We start from the raw sequence: 24,254 nt of genomic DNA, 5'->3' as shown, positions 1-24,254 counted from the left end.
ATAATTGAAAATGAAGATATAAGCCATACGGGTTGGGGGAGAATTTATTGAGCTAAAGCATTCAAAATGCTTAGAGCACCATACTTGACCCTTGACAGATACTCCAGAAATATTTAACCTTAGTCACTTCTCTCCTACTCCACGCAGCTGCCCTTCCTTTCACACATATGAGATCACAGTGAACAATGAAGAGAAACGGAGATGATGTAACTTCACAGATGAGAACACTACGAAGGGATACTGATGTCTCCAAAGTTAGGCATATTTTAATAAGAAGCAAAGCTAGATGTTCAGGTTGTAAGTGTGACTCGCTTTGAGCCTCACTAAGGTACTGTCTGATTTCCTAGAGCTGGGAGTTTATAGTTTAAGAAGAACAGGCACCCTCCGATATATTTGCACATGCCTTTGAAGCTTTATCAGTGTTCATTCCAGTCTCCTCAGCCTCAGCCCACGGCTTGGCTATCAAGGCCTCACATTCTTGCTTGCTGCCATAATGACTTCAAGTTTATCTGAGAGTACTTTCCTTACTTGTTTGTTTTCATACTCAGGACTGTTTCCTTTAAAGAGAACTCGCACACTACTTGGTGCATATACTCCTGGCTTTGATTTTCCACATGGTTTTCTTTTATTCTCTCAAGTAGAGAATAGATAGCTCCAAAAAAAAATTTCTGCCTAATAACTGGAAACGGGTATTTCATGTGAAACAGTACGTTAATGTCGAAGGTTTGGCTGAAGTCACCAGACACATGCCAAAGTATGGGGAGATCATGAGGCAGAGTTTACAAAGACAATAGTCCCTGATCAATTCTCGGACTCTTAAGCGGTAGCCGACGCTCTATCCACTGACAAACCAGTCAGGGCTGTGCTGAGTTTTAAGAATTTACTAACTTCCACAGTAAAGTTTCATAATAAAAACATAACCCTCTAAAGACAGTCCCTGCATCCTCGTACCGCAGCACTTGGCAGCTCTGTTCGTCCTATTGCCAGGCAACCCAAATCTGTCAAATGGTTTATTTCTTTGATACACGTCCTCCAGCCTCTGAAACCAACCAGATTATCAACAACGGCTTTTTCCTCACAGCGTCTGAAATCGAAGGCTGCACATTTACAAAGAGGGCATGCTCTCCCAGGAGGCAAGGGGGAGAACAGACAACTCTCTTGGATGCCCTGTTTCTCAATCCACAAGTCACAAGAAAATACCTGCGAACTGTGAAACGTTCCACTTGAAATCCAGAGGCAGGAATCCAAATTCCCCCACCAGCCGTAAACAGAGCTTGAGGAAAATGTCAGTGAACACAGGGGCGGGATAGGCACAAGGGACACATCTGAATACTTACTGCTGTCACCCCCTACGGTACAGATGTTGCGAATGATCCTTTTCTTGACCTTCTGCAGTTCATCGAAGTTGTCAACCGTCAGTTTCTTACTTGCAGTCCCAGTGATCTGAATGAGCTGCTGGTCATCCACATTCCCGATGCCCACGCTGTAGATGTCGATACCTTTGTGTCTCAGGTCTTCAGCGGCCTGAGCCACCTCGTCTTGGGATTGGCCATCTGTGAGGACCAGCAACACCTGTGGGGTACCGGTATTTATCCGGCTGCCCATATCTGGCCGGAAGAATTGCCCCACCATCTGGAGTGCAGCGCCGATGTGTGTGTATCCGAAGATCTGCTGGATGTTTTCAATCTGAAGTGATATCTCCTTTTTCCCTACGAACGTTCCCAGTGGAAACTCTGGCCGGTAGGTATGGCTAAACTGGGCTGCTCCTATGCGCACTCTGTTGGCTCTGACATCAAAATCTTGAACGATCGATGCCAAGAAGGCCTTCATCTTCTTGAAGTCATCTTCATGAATGCTATTCGAACCATCCATGAGGAAAACAAGATCTACTTTTTCAATTTCACAATCTATAAAGGAGAGGAAAAGGAACAGCAACAAAAATTAGATTGTACTTCGTTCTTTCACCCAGCCTGATTTCAGTGGTTCTCAACCTTCTGGTCCTTTAAATACAGTTCCTCATGTGGTGACCCAACTATAAAATTATTTTCGTTGCTACTTCATAACTGTCATGTTGCTACTGTTATGAATCGTAATGTAAATATCTGATATGCAGGATGGTCTTAGGCGACCCCTGTGAAAGGGTGGTTTGACCGCCAAAGGGGTTGCAACCCACAGGTTGAGAACTGCTGAGTTAAATGTTTGCAGCTATATAGAAATGGTATTTCTGAAAGTGGTTTTTTTATCGTAGGCCACTCAGTGGTCACATTAATTGGAGAAGAAATAAAACCCATCAGTTCCAAAGGTGGTACTAGGGGGGAACAACTCACATTTTTTTTTAATACTTCTCTTTGCTTTTCCATTTGGTCTCACACCATTTTCTTTTCCAAGATGCTAGGGGAGGAGGATTGCTACAGAGAACTTGCTCTCACCTGTGATCTAGCCTTAACCCTTCTGGAAAACCTGGGGACAGTAGCACATCAAGAAAAACAGATAGCGCACATCCATTCAGAGCTTCACCCAAAGAGACAGATGGTTTGTAGTACTGACTCAGCCTCCCTGGCCAGTTGAGCCAATGAGTACTTTTCTGGTGTATTAAGACAAATTGAAGTTTTAAAATCATGCCTTCTGATCTATATCTCAGAAGTTTTCCTCTTTATCAGCCCCTTTTTGATGCATATAGGCAAAAATATCTACTTGAGAATACTATTTTTGAGCAAACAATTCAGTATAGCATAGTATGCTTCCTTGGTGTTAACACAGAAAATACAAAACAAAAAGAATATGAAAGATGATTGCCAGTGAATGAGTTATGCTTGGCACATCCTCATGTGTATCCCTTAGCCTTCTGGTAAGCATTAACATTTCCCCGAATTCCCCAGAGATCTCACCATGGACCTAACTCACTTAAGTCTCATGTTAGCTTTGTGGAAAACAAAAGGTGTCTGAGAATCCCACAGCTGAGATATGCAAAAAGAGATAAAAAGAAATAAGATAAATAGATCCTTCAGGAATTGGTTAATAAATTTCTTTGTTTTAGATTCAAATAAAGGAAATAAAGTACTTTTTCCTGCCCAAGGAAGAACTTTCTGTTTAAACATGGAATGTCAGGCCGGCTGGTGTAGCTCATTGGCTGAGCATTGACCTATGAACCAGGAGGTCACAGTTCGATTCCCAGTCAGGGCACATGCCCGGGTTGCAGGCTCGATCCTCAGTGTGGGGCATGTAGGAGGCAGCCAATCAACGATTCTCTCTCATCATTGATGTTTCTATCTCTCTCCCCCTCTCCCTTCCTCTCTAAAATCAATACATTTAAAAAAATAAAAATAAAAAAGCAATGTCACCCTGGGTCAGTGATCAGAGCATTGGCCTATGCACCAAAGGGTCATGGGTTTGATTCCTCAGGGCACGTGCCTGGGTTGTGGGTTTGCTTCCTGGCCCCAGTGGGGAAGCAGTGTGTTTCTCTCCATCTCTCTCCCTCTCCCTCCCTTCAACTCTCTCTAAAAAACAATGGGAAAAATATCCTTGGGTGCAGATTAACAAAAAGTATAAAAAATAAAAATGCAATGTCAACTTCTACAGAAAAGAACAGATTGAATCTTAGGCAATGGCCACCTAGAAGATAAGAGATTTGTCCTAGTTTTCAGTAAGACCCAGAAAGACTTGCTTAGTTTTATGAAAGAAAAAGATAGTTTCATGCTTAGGAGGCAATATCTATGAAAACCAGAAAAGTTGATTTTTAAAAAGAACTGTATCAAGATGTTGGAATCCTAGATTAATAGCAATTTATCTAATAAAAAGTAGTCAGTATTTTTAGTACAATACTCTTAATAAAGACAAGGAATTTAAATAGATCATGATCTCCCTTTGAAATGGTGTAAAAGGACAGCTGAATGACTGAATTACATACATACATACATACAGACAGACACACTGACACATAGAAATAAAAGTGGCCATGCAATCGCCAGATGCCAGAATAGAAACAGCATCCAGAGCAAAGGAAGTCCTACTGTACTCTGCTGGGGCAACATCTGAGGCCGGAATAGAATGTTTATTATTGACTCCAGGCAATGATCACTAGTTGTTAGGAAGGTATGGAATTTGATTTCTTGTGTAAAAAGCAGGAAGAACTAATGGATGGAAATGACATGAAAACTAATTTGTGCCCCAACCAATAAAGCTTACTCGAAAATGGTGAATTCCCCATCATGAGAAGAGTTTAGCCCAGTGATGCGAACATTTTGAGCTCGGCGTGTCAGCATTTTGAAAAACCCTAACTTAACTCTGGTGTCACATATAGAAATTTTTTTACATTTGCAACCATAGTAAAACAAAGATGTGTATTTTTGATATTTATTTTATGTATTTAAATGCCATTTAACAAAGAAAAATCAAACAAAAAAATGAGTTCGCGTGTCACCTCTGACACGCGTGTCATAGGTTCGCCATCACTGGTTTAGACAGAAGTGAGTAGTGATGTTGTAGAATGTATTCCTCTTTAGGGAGGAGGCCAAATGAGATGTCTTATAATGGATTAGTGCTCCTCTCCTGTTTGCAGAACGTACTCTTGAGGGCTATTGCTTTCTCCCTCATTTGGACCTCTGCTGATAATGAAGAAAAACTTAATTAGCAAACCTTACCTACTTGTGAGGAGTTACACACACTGGCTGACACGTCTGAATAGATCCCCTTCAGGCCTCCAAAAGTCTCCACGAAGAAGTACTTGTCGCTTGATCCTGCCATGGCGAGCAGCTCCACAGGGTTAGCACCCTCGATCCCCACGGCCAGGACAAGAATGCCTTTGTCCCGCAAGGCCTTGGCCGTGGCGTTGAGATCTTTTGTATCATGGGACTCCCCATCGGTGATCACGATGAGGACTTGGGGGACCCCTCGGTGCAGGCGGCTGCCACGGGCTTCGGTGAACATGTGGTCCGAGAAGCCTAATGCCTCGGCGGTGTACGTGTTGCCCCCTATGGGCTGGTCGTTCTGGAGCGCTGAAATCACCTCCAACTTTGTGTCAAATTCATCCAGATAAAACAGCACTTCTGGGTCATCAGCATACTTCACAGCCCCAAACCGAACCTGATTCTTGCCAACATCAGCTTTTTTCACCAAGTTTATCATGAAATCCTTCATGATAGCGTATTCATCATAGTTAATGCTGCCAGAGCTGTCAATTACAAACACAACGTCTAAAACTTCAATTCGCTTGCATTCTAAGAGGAGGAGAAAGGAAAACCATGAGGTTAGCTTTGGACATCATGGGGGACTCACCACCCCACACCTGCTTTTTAATTGCCAATGTCTCCTCTCCATTGGATCAAGCTGTGTATTAGCATGTCCATTCCTTAGATAACATACACAATACATATATATATTTGTGTTGGCAATACATCGCAAAATTCAACTCGGGGAGTTTTTAGGACAAGGCTAAAGTAAAGTAAAGCCTTCTGTAAAGGTCGAGAGGGGGACATGCTCTTGGACTAGAAAAAAATTTACAATTCTGTGGAAATTTTCCTGTATAAATGGTTCTTTCAACATGTGCTTTCATTTACACGGATTTGTCTGTTTAAGCCTTAGGGTTTATGAAATTGTATTCCCAAGATAAGCCTTGGGGAAATGGCCAAAGAAAAAAATGAATTTGGCAACACTGTATAGTTTTTCATGGTTATAGGACAGCTGACTTTTCAGGGTTTCATTTTCTCCCCTTTGTGACATTCTGGAAACACTATCTAGTTTCATTATTGGGCCTCATCATAGACATAAGCCCATGTCACACTTGGCCCAACTGCGGTGATGCTCCCATTAACTTTTTTTTCCTTGGGTCAATGCCATGGAAAGTAAAGCAGGAAAGACCCAATTAATACTTAAGCCATGTCTATGGAGCATATTCTATGTAAAAGTGCAGAGGTCTAAACTCCAACTCATTCATTCTGGAGAAGTGGGACTGTAAGATGTTTAATGATTTAGTCCTTATGTAACTCGATGTCTCTGCAGGCTTTGCAGGGGTATATTCCAAATGTTAACTCATCCATTCTGGAGAAACGGAGTTGTGCGAAAGGAATCCCCCACCCCTCCAGCAGAGGTTCACCACATTTCCTTCTCTTGCCAGCCACTTGCTAAGTGGTAGGGCTGTTGAAAGCCCCGTGGCCAATATATTTACCCCCAATGACTTCAAGAAAGGCTATGTGAGGTAACAGAAAATATATATTGGTCTCTGTCTCCGTTCCTGACACAGAACTCCCAAAACCCTTGTAATTTCCTGGGCGACAGGGGTGTCTTTTGTTCTAATGAGGTGACTCTGGTTGGGCCCCTACTATGTGTTTCTTTCCTGTTGTCTCCTGGAAAGAATGGCTCCTGGGTGAGGGCGAGTCACCGGGAAGAGCAAGCATGGAATTTTCAGCCTCATTCCCATTTTTCTGAGAAGGGAGAAGGGCTGAAAATGGAGTTCATGAGGGATCATCCCAAAAGTATGGGGTTCAGAGAGCTGTTTGATGAACACATGAAGATTCCGGGAAAGTGAGGCGCTTGGGAATGGCAGAGAATATGCTGTATATATACTTGGAAGTTCTGCACCCCTTTCCTCATAACTTGCCCTATGCATGTCTTCATCCTGGATGTTCATCGGGATCCTTTATCATCGCCTTTAATAAACTGGTAAACGTGTTTTCCTGGGTTCTATGAGCTACTTTAGTAAGTTAATTGAACCCAAGAAGATAGTTGTTAAATCTCCCATCTATATAGCAGGTTGGTCAGAAGCACAGGTGATAACCTGGGCTTGTGACCGCTGTCTGCAGTGGGGAGTGGGGCGTGGGGCAATCTTATGGGAGTGAGCCCTCAATCTGTGGGACCTGATGCTTCCTCCAGGTAGACAGTGTCTGACTTGAGTTGAATTCTTGGACACCCTGCTGGTATCTGAGAATTGCTTGTTGATATGGGAAAAACCTCCACACATTGGGTGACCAGAAGTATCAGAAATGAAGTGTGCCATGTGACTAGTAAAGAAGACAACAGGAGTGAAACAGTAGGGAAGAACTGGGTTTTTCCCAACATAGGAAGAAAAAACGTGAGTTTTTTTCTTTTGGGCTGGTTCCACCAAAGAGGAAACGATGTCCTTCTGACCTTCAGCTGCCGTGGGGAGCTTGCTTGGATTCCCCCAGGGTCTGGGGTAGTTTACTTGGGGTTCCTCCTTCAAAGAGTTCAGATTTGCTCCCAGCAGAATTACCAGGAAATACAAACTATGTGTATCTCATTTACCACAAATAACAGGCTATGATCAACCTTCTAGTGGGAACTGAACAAAATTGTTATTTGAGTAACAGTACAAGTTTCTCCCTTCCCTCAAAACTCCACTGAAACAATCATAGAGATTTTTTTTTCTTTCAGAATGCTTCTGTCATCAAGCCCCTCGAGTCACAGTATAAATAAGTTTCTTATATCTGTAGGGCTTTTGTTTTACCACTTTCATTCCTCTGTAGTTTCATGAGAGGAGGACTGGGATCTACTATTTATTTCCTTTGAAGCATCCATTGCTCAAGTTCCTATATAGATGGGAGGTTTAACAACTACCTTCTCAGATTCAATTAACTTACTAGAGTGGCTCATAGAACCCAGGAAAATACGTTTACCAGTTTATTAAAGGCGATGATAAAAGATCCAGATGAACATCTAGGATGAACATCTAGGATGAAGACATGCACAGGGCAAGTTCCCCTACTAGAGTCCTCCTTTATAGGATTTAAAAAATATCAGTGTTTTTACAAATGTCATCTCATTTTATATAAGTAATGGATTTTAAAAACTGTAAAAAACTGACATATAGTAGATGTTAGGTCAAAGGGGAGCTACCTTGCCCAGCAGGGGGTATGGCCCTCTATGGCCTGCTGTGGCAGCCCACACACAGCCCCAGGACTCAGGCTGGGCCCTTCAGCTCAAGGTGAAACAGACTGTGGTGTAATTCAGGCTCTAGTTTCCCAGGAGATCAGGCTGAAGCGAGACTCCAGCCAAGACCACCCTCTGGCTTAGCTCCTACCCATGCCCTGTCCTGTTTTCCTTACTTCCCTTCTGAAAACACCTTCTCAAAAAACCACTTCCACAAGAATCCGGGGAACCTGATCTAAGATCCAGGAAGTTACCACTCTTCTTCAATGGAGGCCTCATCACCCTACTGCTATTTATCTACAAATGGGAGAGGATCTAGGTGGACCCAAACTGTTCCTTACTGATTCTTTAACTCAACAGTTCTGTTGAAGAAAGTCACATTGCCTATGTAGGTCTAAAGCAGGGGTTCTCAACCTTCTGGCCCTTTAAATACAGTTCCTCATGCGGTGACCCAACCATAAAATTATTTTCGTTGCTACTTCCTAACTGTAATGTTGCTACTGTTATGAATCGTAATGTAAATATCTGATATGTGGGATGGTTTTAGGTGACCCCTGTGAAAGGGTCGTTCAACCGCCAAAGGGGTCGCGATCCACAGGTTGAGAACCGCTGGTCTAAAGCCATTAGGGAAGTGGTCGGCAAACTCATTAGTCAACAGAGCCAAATATCAACAGTACAAAGATTGAAATATCTTTTGAGAGCCAAATTTTTTAAACTTAAACTATATAGGTAGGTACATTGTTATTAACTTAATTAGGGTACTGCTAAGGCTTAGGATGAGCCACACTCAAGGGGCCAAAGAGCCGCATGTGGCTCGCGAGCCACAGTTTGCTGACCACGGCATTAAGGTAACCATTTCAATCAAACAAAAAGTTTACAGTGTTCAATTAGTAGAAATAACGACTAACATGGACACGTGGTGTTTGGATAATCCCACTGGCAGGAATGCCCAGGCCTACCTTCCCGGGGGCTGCATATTCCAAAAACAAGATCATCTTCAATGTGCTGCAGAATGTCAAAATTCTCAACATAAAACACCATGTCTGGCCTCCCACTGATCTCCTCCAGCTGGGTGACATTGGAGCCAAACACCCCCACCGAGTAGATAATGATGCCTTCTTGCCGCAGTGCTACCGCGGGGTCCTTGACTATGTCATGAGCTTCACCATCCGTGATGAGGATGAGGAACTTCCTGACGTTGGGCCGGGCGCCCTTGGCGGGGCTGAAGTACTGAGACACAAAGGTCAGGGCACTACCAGTCATCGTGGTTTGTCCAATGTGAGGCATGCGGTCGATGGCATCTGAAATTTCACTTTGCGAGATGTATCTGTTGAGTTGAAACTCCTCCTTATTGATGTCACTGAACTGGACTACGCCGACTTGCACCCGATCTGCCCCGATCTGGGATTTGCTCACCAGGCTTTTCATAAATGTTTTCATTTTGATGAAATTGTCAAGTCCTATACTGCCAGAACTGTCCACCAGAAACATGATGTCAGCTTTCATCTCTTTGCAGGCTGCATGGGAGAAAGTGAAATGTTTATCATGTAAAAAGATTAAGAGTGAACAGGAAAAAAAAAATTCTATATTGAAGCTAAATGTGTGCTTGGTAAGGATGGTTAGTTAGCAAGTAAATAAAGCACTGGAGGCCATAAAGTGGCCACTCTATTTGTTATTTAATGATTTGATTTAGTGTATTACTCAGTTCCTCAACCTCAGGACTACTGACATGTTGGGCCGGATAATTTTTACTGGAGAGGATAGCCTACACATTGTAGGATACTGAGGGATGTTTTGCAGCATCCCTGACTTCTACCCGTTAGATGCCAGTAGCACTCCCTTCGTTATGACAACCAGAAATGTCTCTAGACATTACCAAATGCCCCCTAAGGGGGCACAATTCCCCTGGTTGAAAACTACTGATAGAGCTCTAAAAGAGTCCATAAAACTTTTGTTAAATTTAAATAAACCCAAAATATTCCTTCAAATAAATCATTTGGTCATTTACAAATGCAGTATCTAAGCATATATCTATGGTAGCAGGGATTTGTGGGAAGAGGCTAATTAGTACTAATAAGGGAGAACTCCACCAAAAGCTTTATGCCTCAGATATGAATTAGAACCACACTCTAGTGCGGTGATGGCGAACCTATGCCACGCGTGTCAGAGGTGACACGCGAACTCATTTTTTTGGTTGATTTTTCTTTGTTAAATGGCATTGAAATATATAAAATAAATATCAAAAATATAAGTCTTTGTTTTACTATGGTTGCAAATATCAAAAAATTTCTATATGTGACACGGCACCAGAGTTAAGTTAGGGTTTTTCAAAATGCTGACACGCCGAGCTCAAACGGTTCTCCATCACTGCTCTAGTGGGCCCTCAGTTTTGTTCTGGAAACAAGCACAGCCACACTACCTGGAAATTCATGCAGTTTCTGCAAACCTGCAATGTCAAATATTGCAGGAGGGCCATCTGTGAGCCCGGGCCCAAAGGGAAAGGCGCCATTCTCCTACCTTCTTCAGTACAGATTTCTTGAACAACTTGGTTTCTTATGTCTTTCAAAGCGTCGAAGTCATTCACGTAGTACACCCTCTTTTCCTCGCCTGCAATCTCCCGCAGCTGTGTCTGGTTGGCCTCCTTGACCCCGATGGCATAAACACGGATGAGCTCCTCTCTCAGCCTGTTCGCAGGCTCCAGGATGCTATCCTGGGACATGCCATTTGTCAGGACCACAAGATGACACGGCACTCGGTTTCCTCGCTGCTGCTTTGCCTTTTGCAACAGCCCCAGCGTGAAATTCAGGGCTGCGCCCGTGTTCGTGCTCCCACCCAACTGCCGGATGTTCTCAATGGCCTTCCCCAAATCCTGCTTGTTTGAGTATTTATTGATCTCAAATTCCAAGTCCCAGCTGTCGGCGTACTGGACGGCGCCCACCCGCACCTTCTGGGGAGCGATGTTGAACATCTTTACGACCTCTGACAGGAAGGTCTTCATTTCTTGGAAGTCTGTGGCCTGGGTGCTCCCGGAACCGTCGATCAGCAGATAGATGTCTGCTTCTTCAGTGTCCACACAACCTAAGGGGGAACCGACAGGCTGAGTGTGGCATGGGGGCACGTGTGAGGAAGAAATGGGAGCAGAGAGTAAGAACAACAAATACGAGCATCTTCAGATGGACAAATGGGAAACAGCTTCCAGGTGTAAAAGACATGCTCTGCTAGCTTAGCACAGGGGACTCAGCATCGGCGGGGCCGAATGAGTTTCTTTTGACAGTTTATGACTATTTTGATCATTCTCTGCCATGAATCAAGGCAAATTGGAATACAGCAAAAGATAAGAAAGAAAACTAGAAAATGCTTTTCACAAGCCACTTCTCTCATTAGTGAATAATTGCTTTGCAAAAAGTCAAGCGGTGTGTTGTGAAATGGAGAAGGTCTCTAATTGAACATGGTGGACATATGAGCTCTATTTCTTGAGAACTTGAATAAATAATTTACTCCTTATTCACTCCTTGTCATTTAACAAAACTAGGGGTATTGCCAGTGGCCTTATTTGTGTAGGACAAGGGCAATTTTATAATAAACATGCTGTCAATATTTGTTGAAGAATGTACACATACTTATGAGTGTATATACACATACAAAATATTTATAGAGCTCACATGTGTGTATATATAAAATATACAAAATACATTATCTGTTTCTCTAAACTCATGGGTACTAGACTAGTACTTCACAACAAATTAATTACAATGTTCTCAATCCAAATCATGCTTCCTGTTCATTCTCTAAGTTGGAATTTGAGGATGAGGGGAGAGGAGAAAAGAGAGAAAAGTTACAAAAAGAAAAAAGGAACAAGGAAAAGAGCAGGGGAACACAAGAGGCGAAGGAGATGGGGGGGGGGGGAAGTGAAGAGAGAAAAACAGCAAAGGATGGTATTCTGGGGTGTTTGTAAGTAACAAAGAATCCAATTAAAGCTGCACAAAACGGGAAGTAAAAAGGAAAACCCTTTTGACCCATTCCAACACCTACAATAGCTTTTATTTCCCCCAATACATTCCATGTGATCAAGGTCAAGTAAGAAATTAGGAACTTATTCTCACTTCCCACCTAATACCCCACCAATCGCTTTTGTACACAGAATACCTAAAAGGCAAGAAAGAGAGAAAAGGATGGAATAATACCTCCCTCAGCAAACCATTTTACCGGATTTGAGGGTTTCGGTGCGCTCTGAGAAGACAGAGACTGCGTGTGTTATTTGCTTCCGCAGCTTCTTCAGAAACGTCTGGTTGTGAGCGGCCAGGTCGGAGGTCTTCAGTTTGGAGACATACAGCTCGGCGGGGTGCGATGCTATCCTTTCCAGCTGGCTGTCGCTGGCCCCCTCCACGCCCATCGTGAAGATGGCCACGCCCTGGCGCCGGAGGTTCAGGGCTGCCTTGGTCACGTTGTCTTCCGACGGCTGGTGGGTCACCAGCACGGCGATCTGGGGCACCCCCTGGTTCTTGCGACTGCCGTTCTGTGCACTGAAGACCTCCTTCCTGATCTTTCTGATGGCGGCCCCAGTGTAGGCCTTCCCAGCCTGGGGAGAGAGGCCCTGTATAGACTGGAGAACCTCCGACTTATTGATGCCCCTGCTCAGTGAATTGATCACCTGCGTCTCATTGCTATAGGCCACGAGGCTAACCCTCATGCAGTTTTCCTTTATGTCGAGAGCAGACACACTTTCTTCTAGGAACTCTTTAAGGTAGTCCAAGTTGTCCTGGCTGCCATTGACGGACACATCCAACAGGAACACCACGTCGGCCACGGAGGGGCCTTGGCAAACTGTGTGGGCAGGGATGGAAGGGGCACAATTTTAGTGGGTCAGCTTCTCTGCTCAGCATTCGGAGGCATGGAGAACATCTACAGAGCTGGGTTATGCACTTAAAGAAGGAAGGAGGTATATGAAATTATTATGCAGCTCATATCCAAGGGTCCTGGGTTCAAATACTGGATCTCAGCTAAACTCCCAGCTTCAGTGTCCTCCTCCATAAAATGGAGATAGTAATACTTACCTCATAGAGTGGTTATGGAAATTAAATGAGATAAGGTGTTTAACCTGTGGTCTGGGACCTAAGAGTCATTCAATGAACAGCAGCTACTACTATCCTATTAAAATCATTAAGCATCATCGCTGTTGAAATCAGCATAGTCCAAATATTCCTAAGGGATAATACTGAGATGTCAATGATACTTTTGCCATTCTTTTATTTGGGAAAGATACTCATAATAGGATTCACCTTTTCATAGATTACCATAAGAAAAGCATTCCCTATTAACATCAGATAATTTTACATGTCATGTCATTCCAACTGATGTAACTAGAAATAATGGGAGTTTGCTTTGTTGCTTGTACACTTGGAGCAAATTGTTTCTTACTGGCTCTCCCCTGCCCCTCACTTGAACGATGTTCATAAGCTCTTGGCCATTGTTAATAGAACAGTACAAGGCCCCCAGGACAGCAGGTGGGAGGTGGAGCAGAACACAGGGCAGCTAATTCAGACAGAGAAGCAGGAAGGGAGGCAGTGTGGGGCTGAAATGACCAGGGCGTGGGAATCGAAGAGACCTGACTTAGCTCTGACTTCAAACTGCATTCTGCCGTGGCCCAGGTTATGTCACCAACTCTAAGGATGCCTATGGAACAGGGGGTTTGGGCAACTTAATTAAAGCTATTTCCAGCTCTAACATTCTGCGGTCAAGGATTTCTCTAGGAAAAAACTTACCTTTTAAACAAACCCTTCACATGGTTAAAGAGTATCAAGGAACACCAAGAATTGTGGGGTTCACTGGATTTAAAATGTCCACAACCAGCCCAGCAGGCATGGCTCAGTGGTTGAGTGTCAACCTATGAATCAGGAGGTCACAGGTCAATTCCTGGTCAGGGCACATGCCCAGATTGGGGCATGACATCCAGTGTGGGGCACGCAGGAGGCAGTCGATCAATGATTCTCTCTCATCATTGATGTTTCTATCTCTCCCTCCCTCTCTCCTTTCCTCTGTGAAATCAATCCTATATAATAAAAGGGTAATATGCAAATCAACCAAATGGCAGAACAAATGGTTGCTATGACGTGCACTGACCATCAGGGGGCAGACACTCAACGCAGGAGCTGCCCCCTGGTGGTCAATGTGCTCCCACAGGGGGAGCGCTGCTCAGCCAGAAGCCGGGCTCACAGCTGATGAGTGCAGCAGCGGTGGCGGGAGCCTCTCCTGCCTCTGAGGCAGCACTAAAGATGTCCAACTGCCAAGCTGTCAGTTGGACATCCCCCAAGGGCTCTCAAACTGTGAGAGGGCACAGGCCGGGCTGAGGAGAACCCCCCACACACCCGCCACCCACCCTTCGGGTACACAAATCTCATGCATCGGGCCTCTAGTAAAAATATATTTTTTAAAAATAAAATAAAATGGCCACAATCAATGGGCCCTTTGGAACACACCAATATTTAACAGCTAAAAATACAGCCCAGCTTTTGGGGAAAAGGATGTCCATGGAACCTCAACCCTCTCTCCACATTGATTTCTCAAAAGCATTTTATCATCATTTCTATGTGTGCACCGTAAGCCCACCTTCCATAAGGACATCATCCACTGCTCCCGCCTTGTACTGAGTCGCTTCCTTGATGATCTGGGTCATGTTCTGGGAAAACGTGCTGAGGTCTCTGGCGGTCCGAAGGTTGACATGGAACTGACCCGTGGCCATGGCCTTCAGGTTCTCCTCAGAGGCTTTCTGCAGCCCCACCGAGATGATCCTCACCCCGTCTTCCCGAAGAGCCTTGGAAGCCTCTTCCACGTCATCCTCGGACTCGGCCGAAGCCAGGACCACCAGAACCGGGGGGAACAGCTTCTTGTCTCTGCCGTTTGCAGGTCCAGAGAAATAGGTCCTGTGAGCCTCCCGGAGAGCGTTCCCGATCCGCAGGGCGCCGCCCCTGAACACGAAGTTCTTCTTGAGATGGTTTAACATGGGGTTCCTGTTCTTGAAGGTGTTCAGCTGGAATTCACTGTGGAGCTTGTCGCTGTACTGGGCCAGGGCCACGCGGTATTTGCTGGCCTCTATGGGGAGACTGGTGATCACTTTGTTGATGAATGTTTTCACCAGAGGGAAGGACTTAATTCCCAGGTGATCAGAGCTGTCCACCAGAAACACCACGTCTGCATACTCAGGGCCTGCAAACACACAGAGAACCAGATCAACAAAGCATAAACTTTAAAAAGGTACTGCCTGCTTAATGCCAGCCATTTGGGGAAAACGTACTTTCCTGTTTTATCTGTATTTTTAATACCTTCCCAAGGAACTGAAAATAATAGCTTGACATTACACATTTTCTCAAGAAAAAATACTTGTTTCTAGGGCCAATTGCAAAATTAAACATCACTTTTGCAAGGAATAGGTTCATTAGAAACAAGTAAATTTAGAGTAAAAACTCCTGTGTTTTTATACTGGTAGTAGGTAATTTCCCCTTATACCGTTTTAAATTTTTGCTTTCAGAATTTGACCTCAGTCTATATCAAGAGAATAAAAATTTTAATTGAGAACTAAACTGCTTCAAATTTGTTTGAATAGAGAAATATGAAAGGTAATCTTTTATTGTGATTCCAATTTAAGCACTGTAACAAAGTGAGTGATTAACTTATAAAAATATTAGTTTTGTTTGCCAGTGTCAAATTGATGAAGTTTAAAAAGTACCTAAAAATCATAAAAAATATGAGATTACCTTAATCTACTTTAAGATTACTTACAATATTTTTTATAAACCATATGAGTGAGCATTACAATTAATAAATTTATTCTTACATGTGTAAATGTGATAGAAATCTGTATACCTTAAGCTAGGAAAATGATTATGGTTTTAGTTTCTATAAAAATATAATTTTTATAGAGGAATATAATACTTAGTTGAACTTTTAATGCTTCATTCAATGCCAGATTCAATGCTGGCTGGGTACGTAGAATGCTACTTTTATGTGCTAGAGAATCACTGGGTTCAAGCACAAAATGCTGTGTATTGGTGATCTGCTGGTTTGAATTCAGAGTTCTCAGCACTTTAGGATCTATTTCTTATCCAGGGAAGGAAGGGAAACGTCTGTGTGCGTCCGGATGGTGTATATTTAAGAAGGCATAATGCAACTGAACAAGTAACAGAAGTCCTGACTTTGTTATCAGCTAACTCTAACAGCTCTGTCAAGCCATTCAATATACTTGGGCCTGTTTCCTCACCTTTAAAATGAGAAGATTCAATAAGAAAATATCTAAGGTCCCCTCCTCACTCTCAGAAGCTGGTTATCTGATATGATTACGAGATACATTGTAATCAAATTAAAATAAAAACCATCTTTTCCTATCTACAACTGGTAGGAAACCAGTTTTAGCACCCCTACGTTTATTTCATTCTCTTCATAGCAGTCTCACTGAGGCATAGTGGATAAAGCCATTCTTTCTTGTCTTCTAAATAACCTAATTTCAACCACTTTGAGTTTCCTTTGATGATCACTTAGCCACTAGCATTTTAGGGGGAGAATTAAGAGAGGGTGCATTAATATCTTCCTCCAAGAGAAGGCTGGAACCCCTACGAGGACTGTCGGCAAGCCCTGCCCAGGATGGCTTGACTTGTGACCAAAGCGACCTTCCTATTCGTGGATACACCATCACTTCTTGTGTGTGGAGAAAGGAAATGTAGGCAACTGGCACATGAGCTAGATTCAGCTTTTTCTTTAAAAAGCCTAATATCAGGCCCAGTGAGACATCAAAGGAAGATGCTTGCAGGGCAGAGTCTTAGTTTATCTCTTCAGAAAACTTAGCACCAAAGGTCAGAGCCCTTGAGAAAGCTGGGCAAACTAACACAGGTGGCCCTGAACATGAAGTGACCACTGTGCCAACTCGTTATTTAAGAAGAGGTAGAGGCAGAGAAGGGTAGGCCAGTATTTTGAGTTCAAGTCCACTGGACATAGATTGCTGACAGCCAGCCAGCTATGGTGCTTTCTCTTCAGAGTAAAAGCATTTTCTTTACAATATCAGATTAAATTGTTTAAACTGGAGCAAAAGCTGTATGAGCAACCAAGATAATGTTTTGGCACAAATGAATTAGGAAGAGACAGTCCAAGATTTCCAGGCCTGAACCTAATAGTAAGAGACAGGATTTTATGCAACCTCCCAGAAGACCTAAATGGGGTTGAAACTGAGGACAAAATAGCAGCTCTTTTATCTTTCTATCGTTAACAATGAATAAATTCCAGAGACAAATGAGCTTCAAAAAGAAACTGAGCTACCACCCCACCCTTCCAACTATCAAAATCAAGACAAAGTGAAACGAAACTCCACTTTTAAGGAAGTCAAAATCATGTATTTTCCAAAATGAGTTAAAGAATTCTTTCCAGTTTTTTCCTTACCAGAATCTTGGTTCATAGAAACATGGGAGCAAATTATTATGAGGAACAAAATCAGCAACATTTTCATATTATGAGCTGAAAAATCTCCAACTTGAAATCTGAAAGGGTGAAAAGGAAAACATTGAAGAATGTTCTGGATATTATTTGGAATACAAGACCCACACATATCAGATTAAACCGTTTAAATTGGATCAAAACTTGCTTTATTTTCACCCACACACATAAGAATACAAAAAGTTACGTGATACATTGGGTGCAACAGGGGATAAGGAACATTTGCGGTTTCCTCCTGACCTTCTGATCTGCGAAGTGCCTTAGAGAAAAGCGAACCACCACCATTTACAGAATCACAGGTTTCTCCTGGTCCCCAGACCTGCACAAACACAAGATTTTAGACTGTCAATAGAGGTAGCCAGAAGCATTATAGTCCCACCAATAATACATGTTCCTATTAGTCTTTTGTTTTGTACCCTAGTATTATCTGCTGTCTACTCATTGCCAGAGTTCATGATTGGGACAGGCAGGGGTCCTCAAACTTTTTAAACAGGGGGCCAGTTCACTGTCCCTCAGACCGTTGGAGGGCCGGACTATAGTTTAAAAAAAACTATGAACAAATTCCTATGCACACAGCGGCGGCAAAAACACCTGGCGGGCCAGATAAATGTTTCCGGTGGGCCACATGTGGCCCGCGGGCTGTAGTTTGAGGACCCCTGGTAAGGCCTAACTTTGTAACTGCTCCATCACGAACACGTAGGTGTATTTTATATTTGAGCAGTAAATGTCTTTACATGTGGCCAATTAATTTTTTTCCCTTTTCCCACATAATTAGAAAAGTAACAATTTCTCTTCATCCTTAAATATGAAAGAAGACAAAAGGTAAGTAGTGACCCTCCACATCCCATACGATATCTTGCTGCTCAGAATGACTCAACTATTTTGCTTCCAACTGCCTACAACTGCCCAAGATAAGATGTTTCTAATTCTAACTAGTCGCCTTCAGTTATTCATTTTATGAAATGAAACAGGATATTAAAGATATTGAAAATAAATATTTTAATTAAGTGTTGGGTTCATTCTGAACACTCATTCATCCATTGAATGGAAAAATTAATTGATCCATATTAAAAACCAATGTCTGTTTCTTGCTTTATTTTCACCCACACGTGGATTTGCGAGGGTCTATATGGCTGCCTCACTCCTTGTCTATTTCACCCTCTTCAGAAAAGGAACCTTTGCCATGAGAAATTCCACCCCTATTTTCTCACCTACTTCATCGTCCCTCTGACATTCTGGAATCTGGGACTCTGTTCTACTCCTTTATCAGAAGCCTAGATGAGATCAACTTTTCAGGCTGCACGTCAATTTATCAATCCTTTTCCAGAGGTAATCAGTGAGCTGGAAGGGACTTGTAAGTGGTTGGTTTTGTTTTTTTAGTTCAACCCTATCATTTTAGAGGAGTTTTAGTCCCAAAGTGGATCGCCCCAAGGAAAAACCAAGTCATACCATCTGCAAAGTTTCTACTACTGTGTATACAATAATAACAAATTCTACCTTTGCTGAGCTTTTATTATGTGCCATGCCCTGCGCTAACAGCTTCACATGTGTTCTCCTGTTTGATATCGATGACAAACCTAGAGGCAGGTGACATTATTGCTCCAATTTCACAGATAAGGAAACAGAGACTCATGGAGAGTAACTGACCCAAGGTCACATTGATAAAATGGGCCACAGTTGAGACTACAGCCCACCTCTGTCTGACTCTAAAATCTGCCCTTTCAAACTCAGCGACTCTGCATCCTAGACTCAGCAGGGTGAACACAAAAAGTATCCTCAAGTTTCTTTGTTCTGTGTCTTTTTTTCTAAATACTTTCAACAATAAAGATTTTTAAAAAGAAAGAAAAAAGTATCAGGAAATACTGGTATTTCTTTTCATGCCTTCTTACTTTTCCTTTTCAAAACCAGGGCTTCGTGTTAGCCACTTTTTCTGCTTATGTGATGAGCTTTATAAACAAGGACTTGTATGCATGCATATGAGCATAACCAATGGACATAAGACACTGGGGGGTAGGGGAGGCCAGGGGATTGTCAAGGGCGGGGGGAAAAAAAAGGACACATATGTAATACTCTTTGTAATACTTTAAGCAATAAAAAAATAAATAAATAAAAAATAAATTAATTAATTAAAAAAAAAAAAGTTAGGAAAAAAAAGGCTTCAGTAACGGACCACAGGGTAAAAGACAATGATGGGAGGAAAGGAGTACTGAGTCCAAGTTAAAACCTGGATAGAAAAGTGAGCATTAGGTGAGGCCAAAACACTCCCAAAGCAGCATGTAGCATCTAGGAACCTCCCCATGCAGACGGTCAACACATCAGAGGTTGTACATGGTACATTAAGAGTTGAGTTTTTTGGGACAGCATTTAGTAACACAATCCCCTTGCACTATTTTAATGGAATCCGCAATGTAGTGTGCTGTAAGGCTACTCAACATTGTGGAAGCCTAGTGAAAGGTTATCTTGATGTGCTTTTGCGCCCTGCTTTGTGTGTGTGCTGGGACCAGGGGTGGGACTGAACCTCCAAGTTCATGCTTGGGAGTCTTGGTTTATTGTTACCACATCAAACCAGAGATGAATTGCCTATAATCTGTATGCTGTTTTACCACTAGACCTGACCAGGATTTACATCATTACATTTTTAAAATATCTCAATATTTAAAATAAATTTTTAAAATATTCAAAGACATGAGGGCAGAATGGAGAAATTTACATAAAATAGCAACATAAAATTTCAATTCATGGCACGCTCCATTTTAATGTAACAACGATGAGATTGATTGCTTCTCATTATGTAAATACTCTCAAAGGTGTAAGTCTCTTTAAACTCAAGTTTGTTGTACTGCATTTATTCTAAATCAAGTAAGATGAGGGTAATACACCTCTTTAGGAAGTTTTATGCTATAAAAAGCCTTTTTATAAAATGAGAGATAAAGGAAACACTTCCTTCATATAGTTGTTGTGAGAATTAAAAAACAAAACAAAACACACCAAGCCCACTGCATGGCACATACTAGTGATAGTACTCAATAAACATTAGGTTCTTCTGTCCACTACTATAATCATGAATAATAAAAATATTTCTGAGTGGGGGAAAAAAAGCCTTTTTAAAAATCTGGATCTCGCCATAGCCCGTTTTGGTAAATGGTTAGAGCATCAGCCAGTAGACCGAATGTTCGTGGGTTCGATTCCCAGTCAAGGACATGTATGTACCTAGATTGCAGGTTCAATCCCCAACCCCAGTCAGAGACAACAAATCAATGTCTATTTCATATCAATTGTTTCTCTCTCTCTCCTCACTTCCCTCCCTCCCTTCTGCTCTCTCTAAAAATCAATGGAGCCAAAACCGGTTTGGCTCAGTGGATAGAGCATCGGCCTGCGGACTGAAAGGTCCCAGGTTCGATTCCGGTCAAGGGCATGTACCTGGGTTGTGGGCACATCCCCAGTGGGAGATGTGCAGGAGGCAGCTGATCGATGTTTCTCTCTCATCGATGTTTCTAACTCTCTATCTCTCTCCCTTCCTCTCTGTAAAAAATCAATAAAATATATTTTTAAAAAATCAATGGAAAAAAATATCCTTGGGTGAGGTTAACAAAACAAAAACAAAAAAAAAAACACAATTTGGATCTCTGTAAACTTTCTGTTGAGAAGGTAGGATGTTTCTAATTTAAACTACAGCTGCAAAAGCAACACAGCCAACCAACAATCCTTGGCTTCAAATCAGAATATTTAGAGCTTGTGCAATACCTCTCTTGAGGTTATCAAAAACCAGGGGTTTCAGGGAGACCTCCGCTTCATAGAAGCCAATTCATGAGCTAACAAATGTTTTTGATAAAATATTTAGAGCCCAGAAAAATACAAAAGAAACTTCAGCAGAATTAAGATAATTACCGTTTTTTTCCTTTGAAATGAGCATACAGGATACATCATTTCTAAATACTAATTTTGTTCTTCTTCAGAAACAAGAATATTGTCAGCTGTTGCACTGGAAGAAAATGCACTGGCTCTGTGCCACACAGTTCAAGCAAACGGTTGTTTGCTTATTTAACCACCGATCTCTCACTATTTCCCTTCCTTGACCCATTTCAACTTCTCAGAAGTCAAAAGGCAGAAAGACAAATGCTCAAGGTAAGATGTTAGTTCATCTTTAAATGCTGCAAGCTGAATATGTGGCGCACAATAGGAACAAATAAACAGAGTCAATGATGGTGAGCCAAACAACACACGCTTTCCCCAGTGGCATTTTCTAGGGGCCGTATATGTTGATCATATTGAACAAGGTCATGCAGGTGACCTTGCCAGGTTATAAAATGAACACTCTTGCCCTAACCGGTTTGGCTCAGTGGATAGAGCGTCGGCCTGCGGACTGAAGGATCTCAGGTTCGATTCTGGTCAAGGGCATGTACCTTGGTTGCGGGCACATCCCCAGTAGGGGGTGTGCAGGAGGCAGCTGATTGATGTTTCTCTCTCATTGATGTTTCTAACTCTCTATCTCTCTCCCTTCCTCTCTGTAAAAAAATCAATAAAATATATCCTCAAAGTGTCCAGACACTGGTCCAGGACTCAGGAGCATTAACACAAAGCCAAATGTAGCCACACTGCTGTCCTCAGGATGGGCAGAAATGCAGGTTTCAGTTAAAATTAAAGAGTTACTGATTGCAAAATAAAGTTAAATTAAATTTAAAAAAGAGTTACTGATTGCAGACAGTAAAGAAAGCATGTCCTAGATCAGTGATGGCGAACCTATGACACGCGTGTCAGAAGTGACACGTGAACTCATTTTTTTGGTTGATTTTTCTTTGTTAAATGGCATTTAAATATATAAAATAAATATCAAAAATAAAAAATTTTTTTAAAAAATCAACACTCTGCTGTGTGGAGAAGTGTGTGCTTGGCTTGGTGGAAAGAGCGCAGGGTATAGTCTCATGGCCTGGCTGTCACTCCTTTCCTAAAATGTTGTATGACTTCAGACACCACCACCTCACTCCCATAGGTTCTTCATCTGTAGCACAGGGATGATATTTTCTCTCAATTTTAACAGTGCCACATAGGAACAGTTCTTTGCCTAACAGATAGTACTAGAAGAGAAAAATATATTAACAATTAAGCCAAAAGCATATTGAAAGGTTTTGAAATGGTCCAATAAAGGAAAGTGCCCCTCAGACACCACCTGGAGGGGTGAACAATAGCCAAAAAAGGAGCATGTCTTGACTCAAACCTCTTTGGTCAAAATCTTTGATGGAATCCTCCCAGACCCAACTACATGAACTTAAGGGACTAAAATTCTAAGTCAGACCCTCTAGGAATTAATGCCCAACTTAGAAATTAGAAAAAGTACAGAATCAATCCAAAAGAAAGTGAGATGCTAGAATGCTAAAAATGTGAGCCGATTAGCAAGCTAAAAAAAGATAAAGAAAATTAAGTTTTGCCGAAACCGGTTTGGCTCAGTGGATAGAGCGTCGGCCTGCAGACTGAAAGGTCCCAGGTTCAATTCCGGTCAAGGGCATGTACCTGGGTTGCGGGCACATCCCCAGTAGGAGATGTGCAGGAGGCAGCTGATCGATGTTTCTCTCTCATCGATGTTTCTAACTCTCTATCTCTCTTTCTTCCTCTCTGTAAAAAAATCAATAAAATATATTAAAAAAAAAAAAGAAAATTAAGTTTTAAAACACCAACCTCACAATAAACTGATCAAAGAGGGAGAAAGGACACAAATAGATAATTGTATGAACAAAAAAGGAGATATAACAGTAGATAAGGTAAGTACTTTTTATAAGTTAAAATTTAAAGCAACAGTTTAAAATAATCACAGAAAGAAAGCTCTAGGCCTAGATGGTTTTCTTGGAAAGTTCCACCAAACTTTCAACAAGTAGATCATCTGAATCTGTTATGAATTACATCAGAGACTAGAAATAGATGAAAATTAGCCATTTCAGTTTTATGGGGCCAGTGTAATCTTGATATGCAAACCAGATAAGAACAGTATGAGAAGGGGAAAAATTAAAGGCCCATTTTACTCATGAATATAGACACAAAAGCTTCTCAATAAAACATTAGAAAAATCAACTCCTTCCGTGTATAAAAAAAGGAAAATTCATCTTGGTAATGGTGTAGTATTTCAGGAATGCAAAGATGTTTTAAAATTAGAAACTATTTAAATATAATTTACAACATTAACATGCTAAAAGAGATAAAGTATAAACACAAAAGGAAAACAACTCCATAAATTAATAATTTAAAAAAGAAAGCCTAGTAAACTAGAAGTAGAAGGATACTTACTTAACTTAATTTTCAAAATCTCTAATATGTAACATACAAATGGGGAAGTATTACTAGTAAAAGCACTCTCTTTAAAATGAGAAACCAGAAAAGGTGGCCCTCTCACTCTTAGGTTCTAGCAAAATTAAAGCCATAAGGATTGAAAAAGAGCAAGAAAAAATAAAGTAGTTATTGTTTGAAAGTGACATAACTATTTACATCTATAGACAAATTATTAAAAAATAACAAGGGAAGTATTCAAGGTGTCTTCATATAACATCAAGATATAAACGCCAATATATCTGCAATAAAGCATCTCAAAAATGTGTTTTTAGAAGAGTCAAGTTAAAACAACATTATTATATCAAATACCAAGAAATACATATTAAAATATGTAAAAGATTGATAGCAAAATTTATAAAACTTTACTGAAGGACAATGTGACCAAAGAAATGGAATAGAGCGCCTGAGACATACTATGCATAGTTGCCACGGTAGGTCATTGGGCTGGGGGTAAGGAGACGGTTACTCACATGGAAACAGGTGAAATCAGATCTCTTCTTCACACTGTACACAAAAGTCATCTACAGATGGATACAGTTCTTAAATATTAAAGGCAAAACTTTAAAATGTTAAGTAAA

General features: G+C 41.7%; 1 protein-coding gene across 1 annotated transcript in view; it reads right to left on the bottom strand.

The window, feature by feature from the left end:
* Positions 1 to 17,371, bottom strand: part of COL6A6 (collagen type VI alpha 6 chain) — a 93,155-nt gene extending 75,784 nt beyond the window's left edge. Inside the window, exons 1-7 of the mRNA XM_070391120.1 lie at positions 17,305 to 17,371; positions 14,488 to 15,084; positions 12,088 to 12,705; positions 10,399 to 10,959; positions 8,841 to 9,398; positions 4,641 to 5,216; positions 1,338 to 1,907 (exon numbers count right to left, since the gene is read on the bottom strand). Coding sequence (XP_070247221.1) covers positions 1,338 to 1,907; positions 4,641 to 5,216; positions 8,841 to 9,398; positions 10,399 to 10,959; positions 12,088 to 12,705; positions 14,488 to 15,084; positions 17,305 to 17,371 — 3,547 coding nt within the window. The remainder of the gene's footprint in view (positions 1 to 1,337; positions 1,908 to 4,640; positions 5,217 to 8,840; positions 9,399 to 10,398; positions 10,960 to 12,087; positions 12,706 to 14,487; positions 15,085 to 17,304) is intronic.
* Positions 17,372 to 24,254: the final 6,883 nt, after the last annotated feature.

This window comes from Myotis yumanensis, unplaced genomic scaffold (genome assembly GCF_028538775.1).
Source record: "Myotis yumanensis isolate MYYU_CA2020_CCGP unplaced genomic scaffold, mMyoYum1.0.hap1 SCAF_14, whole genome shotgun sequence".
NCBI classification, from domain to species: Eukaryota; Metazoa; Chordata; class Mammalia; order Chiroptera; family Vespertilionidae; genus Myotis; species Myotis yumanensis.
Note: the sequence above shows the minus strand (reverse complement) of the source record. Positions and strands in the feature narration are given on the sequence as shown.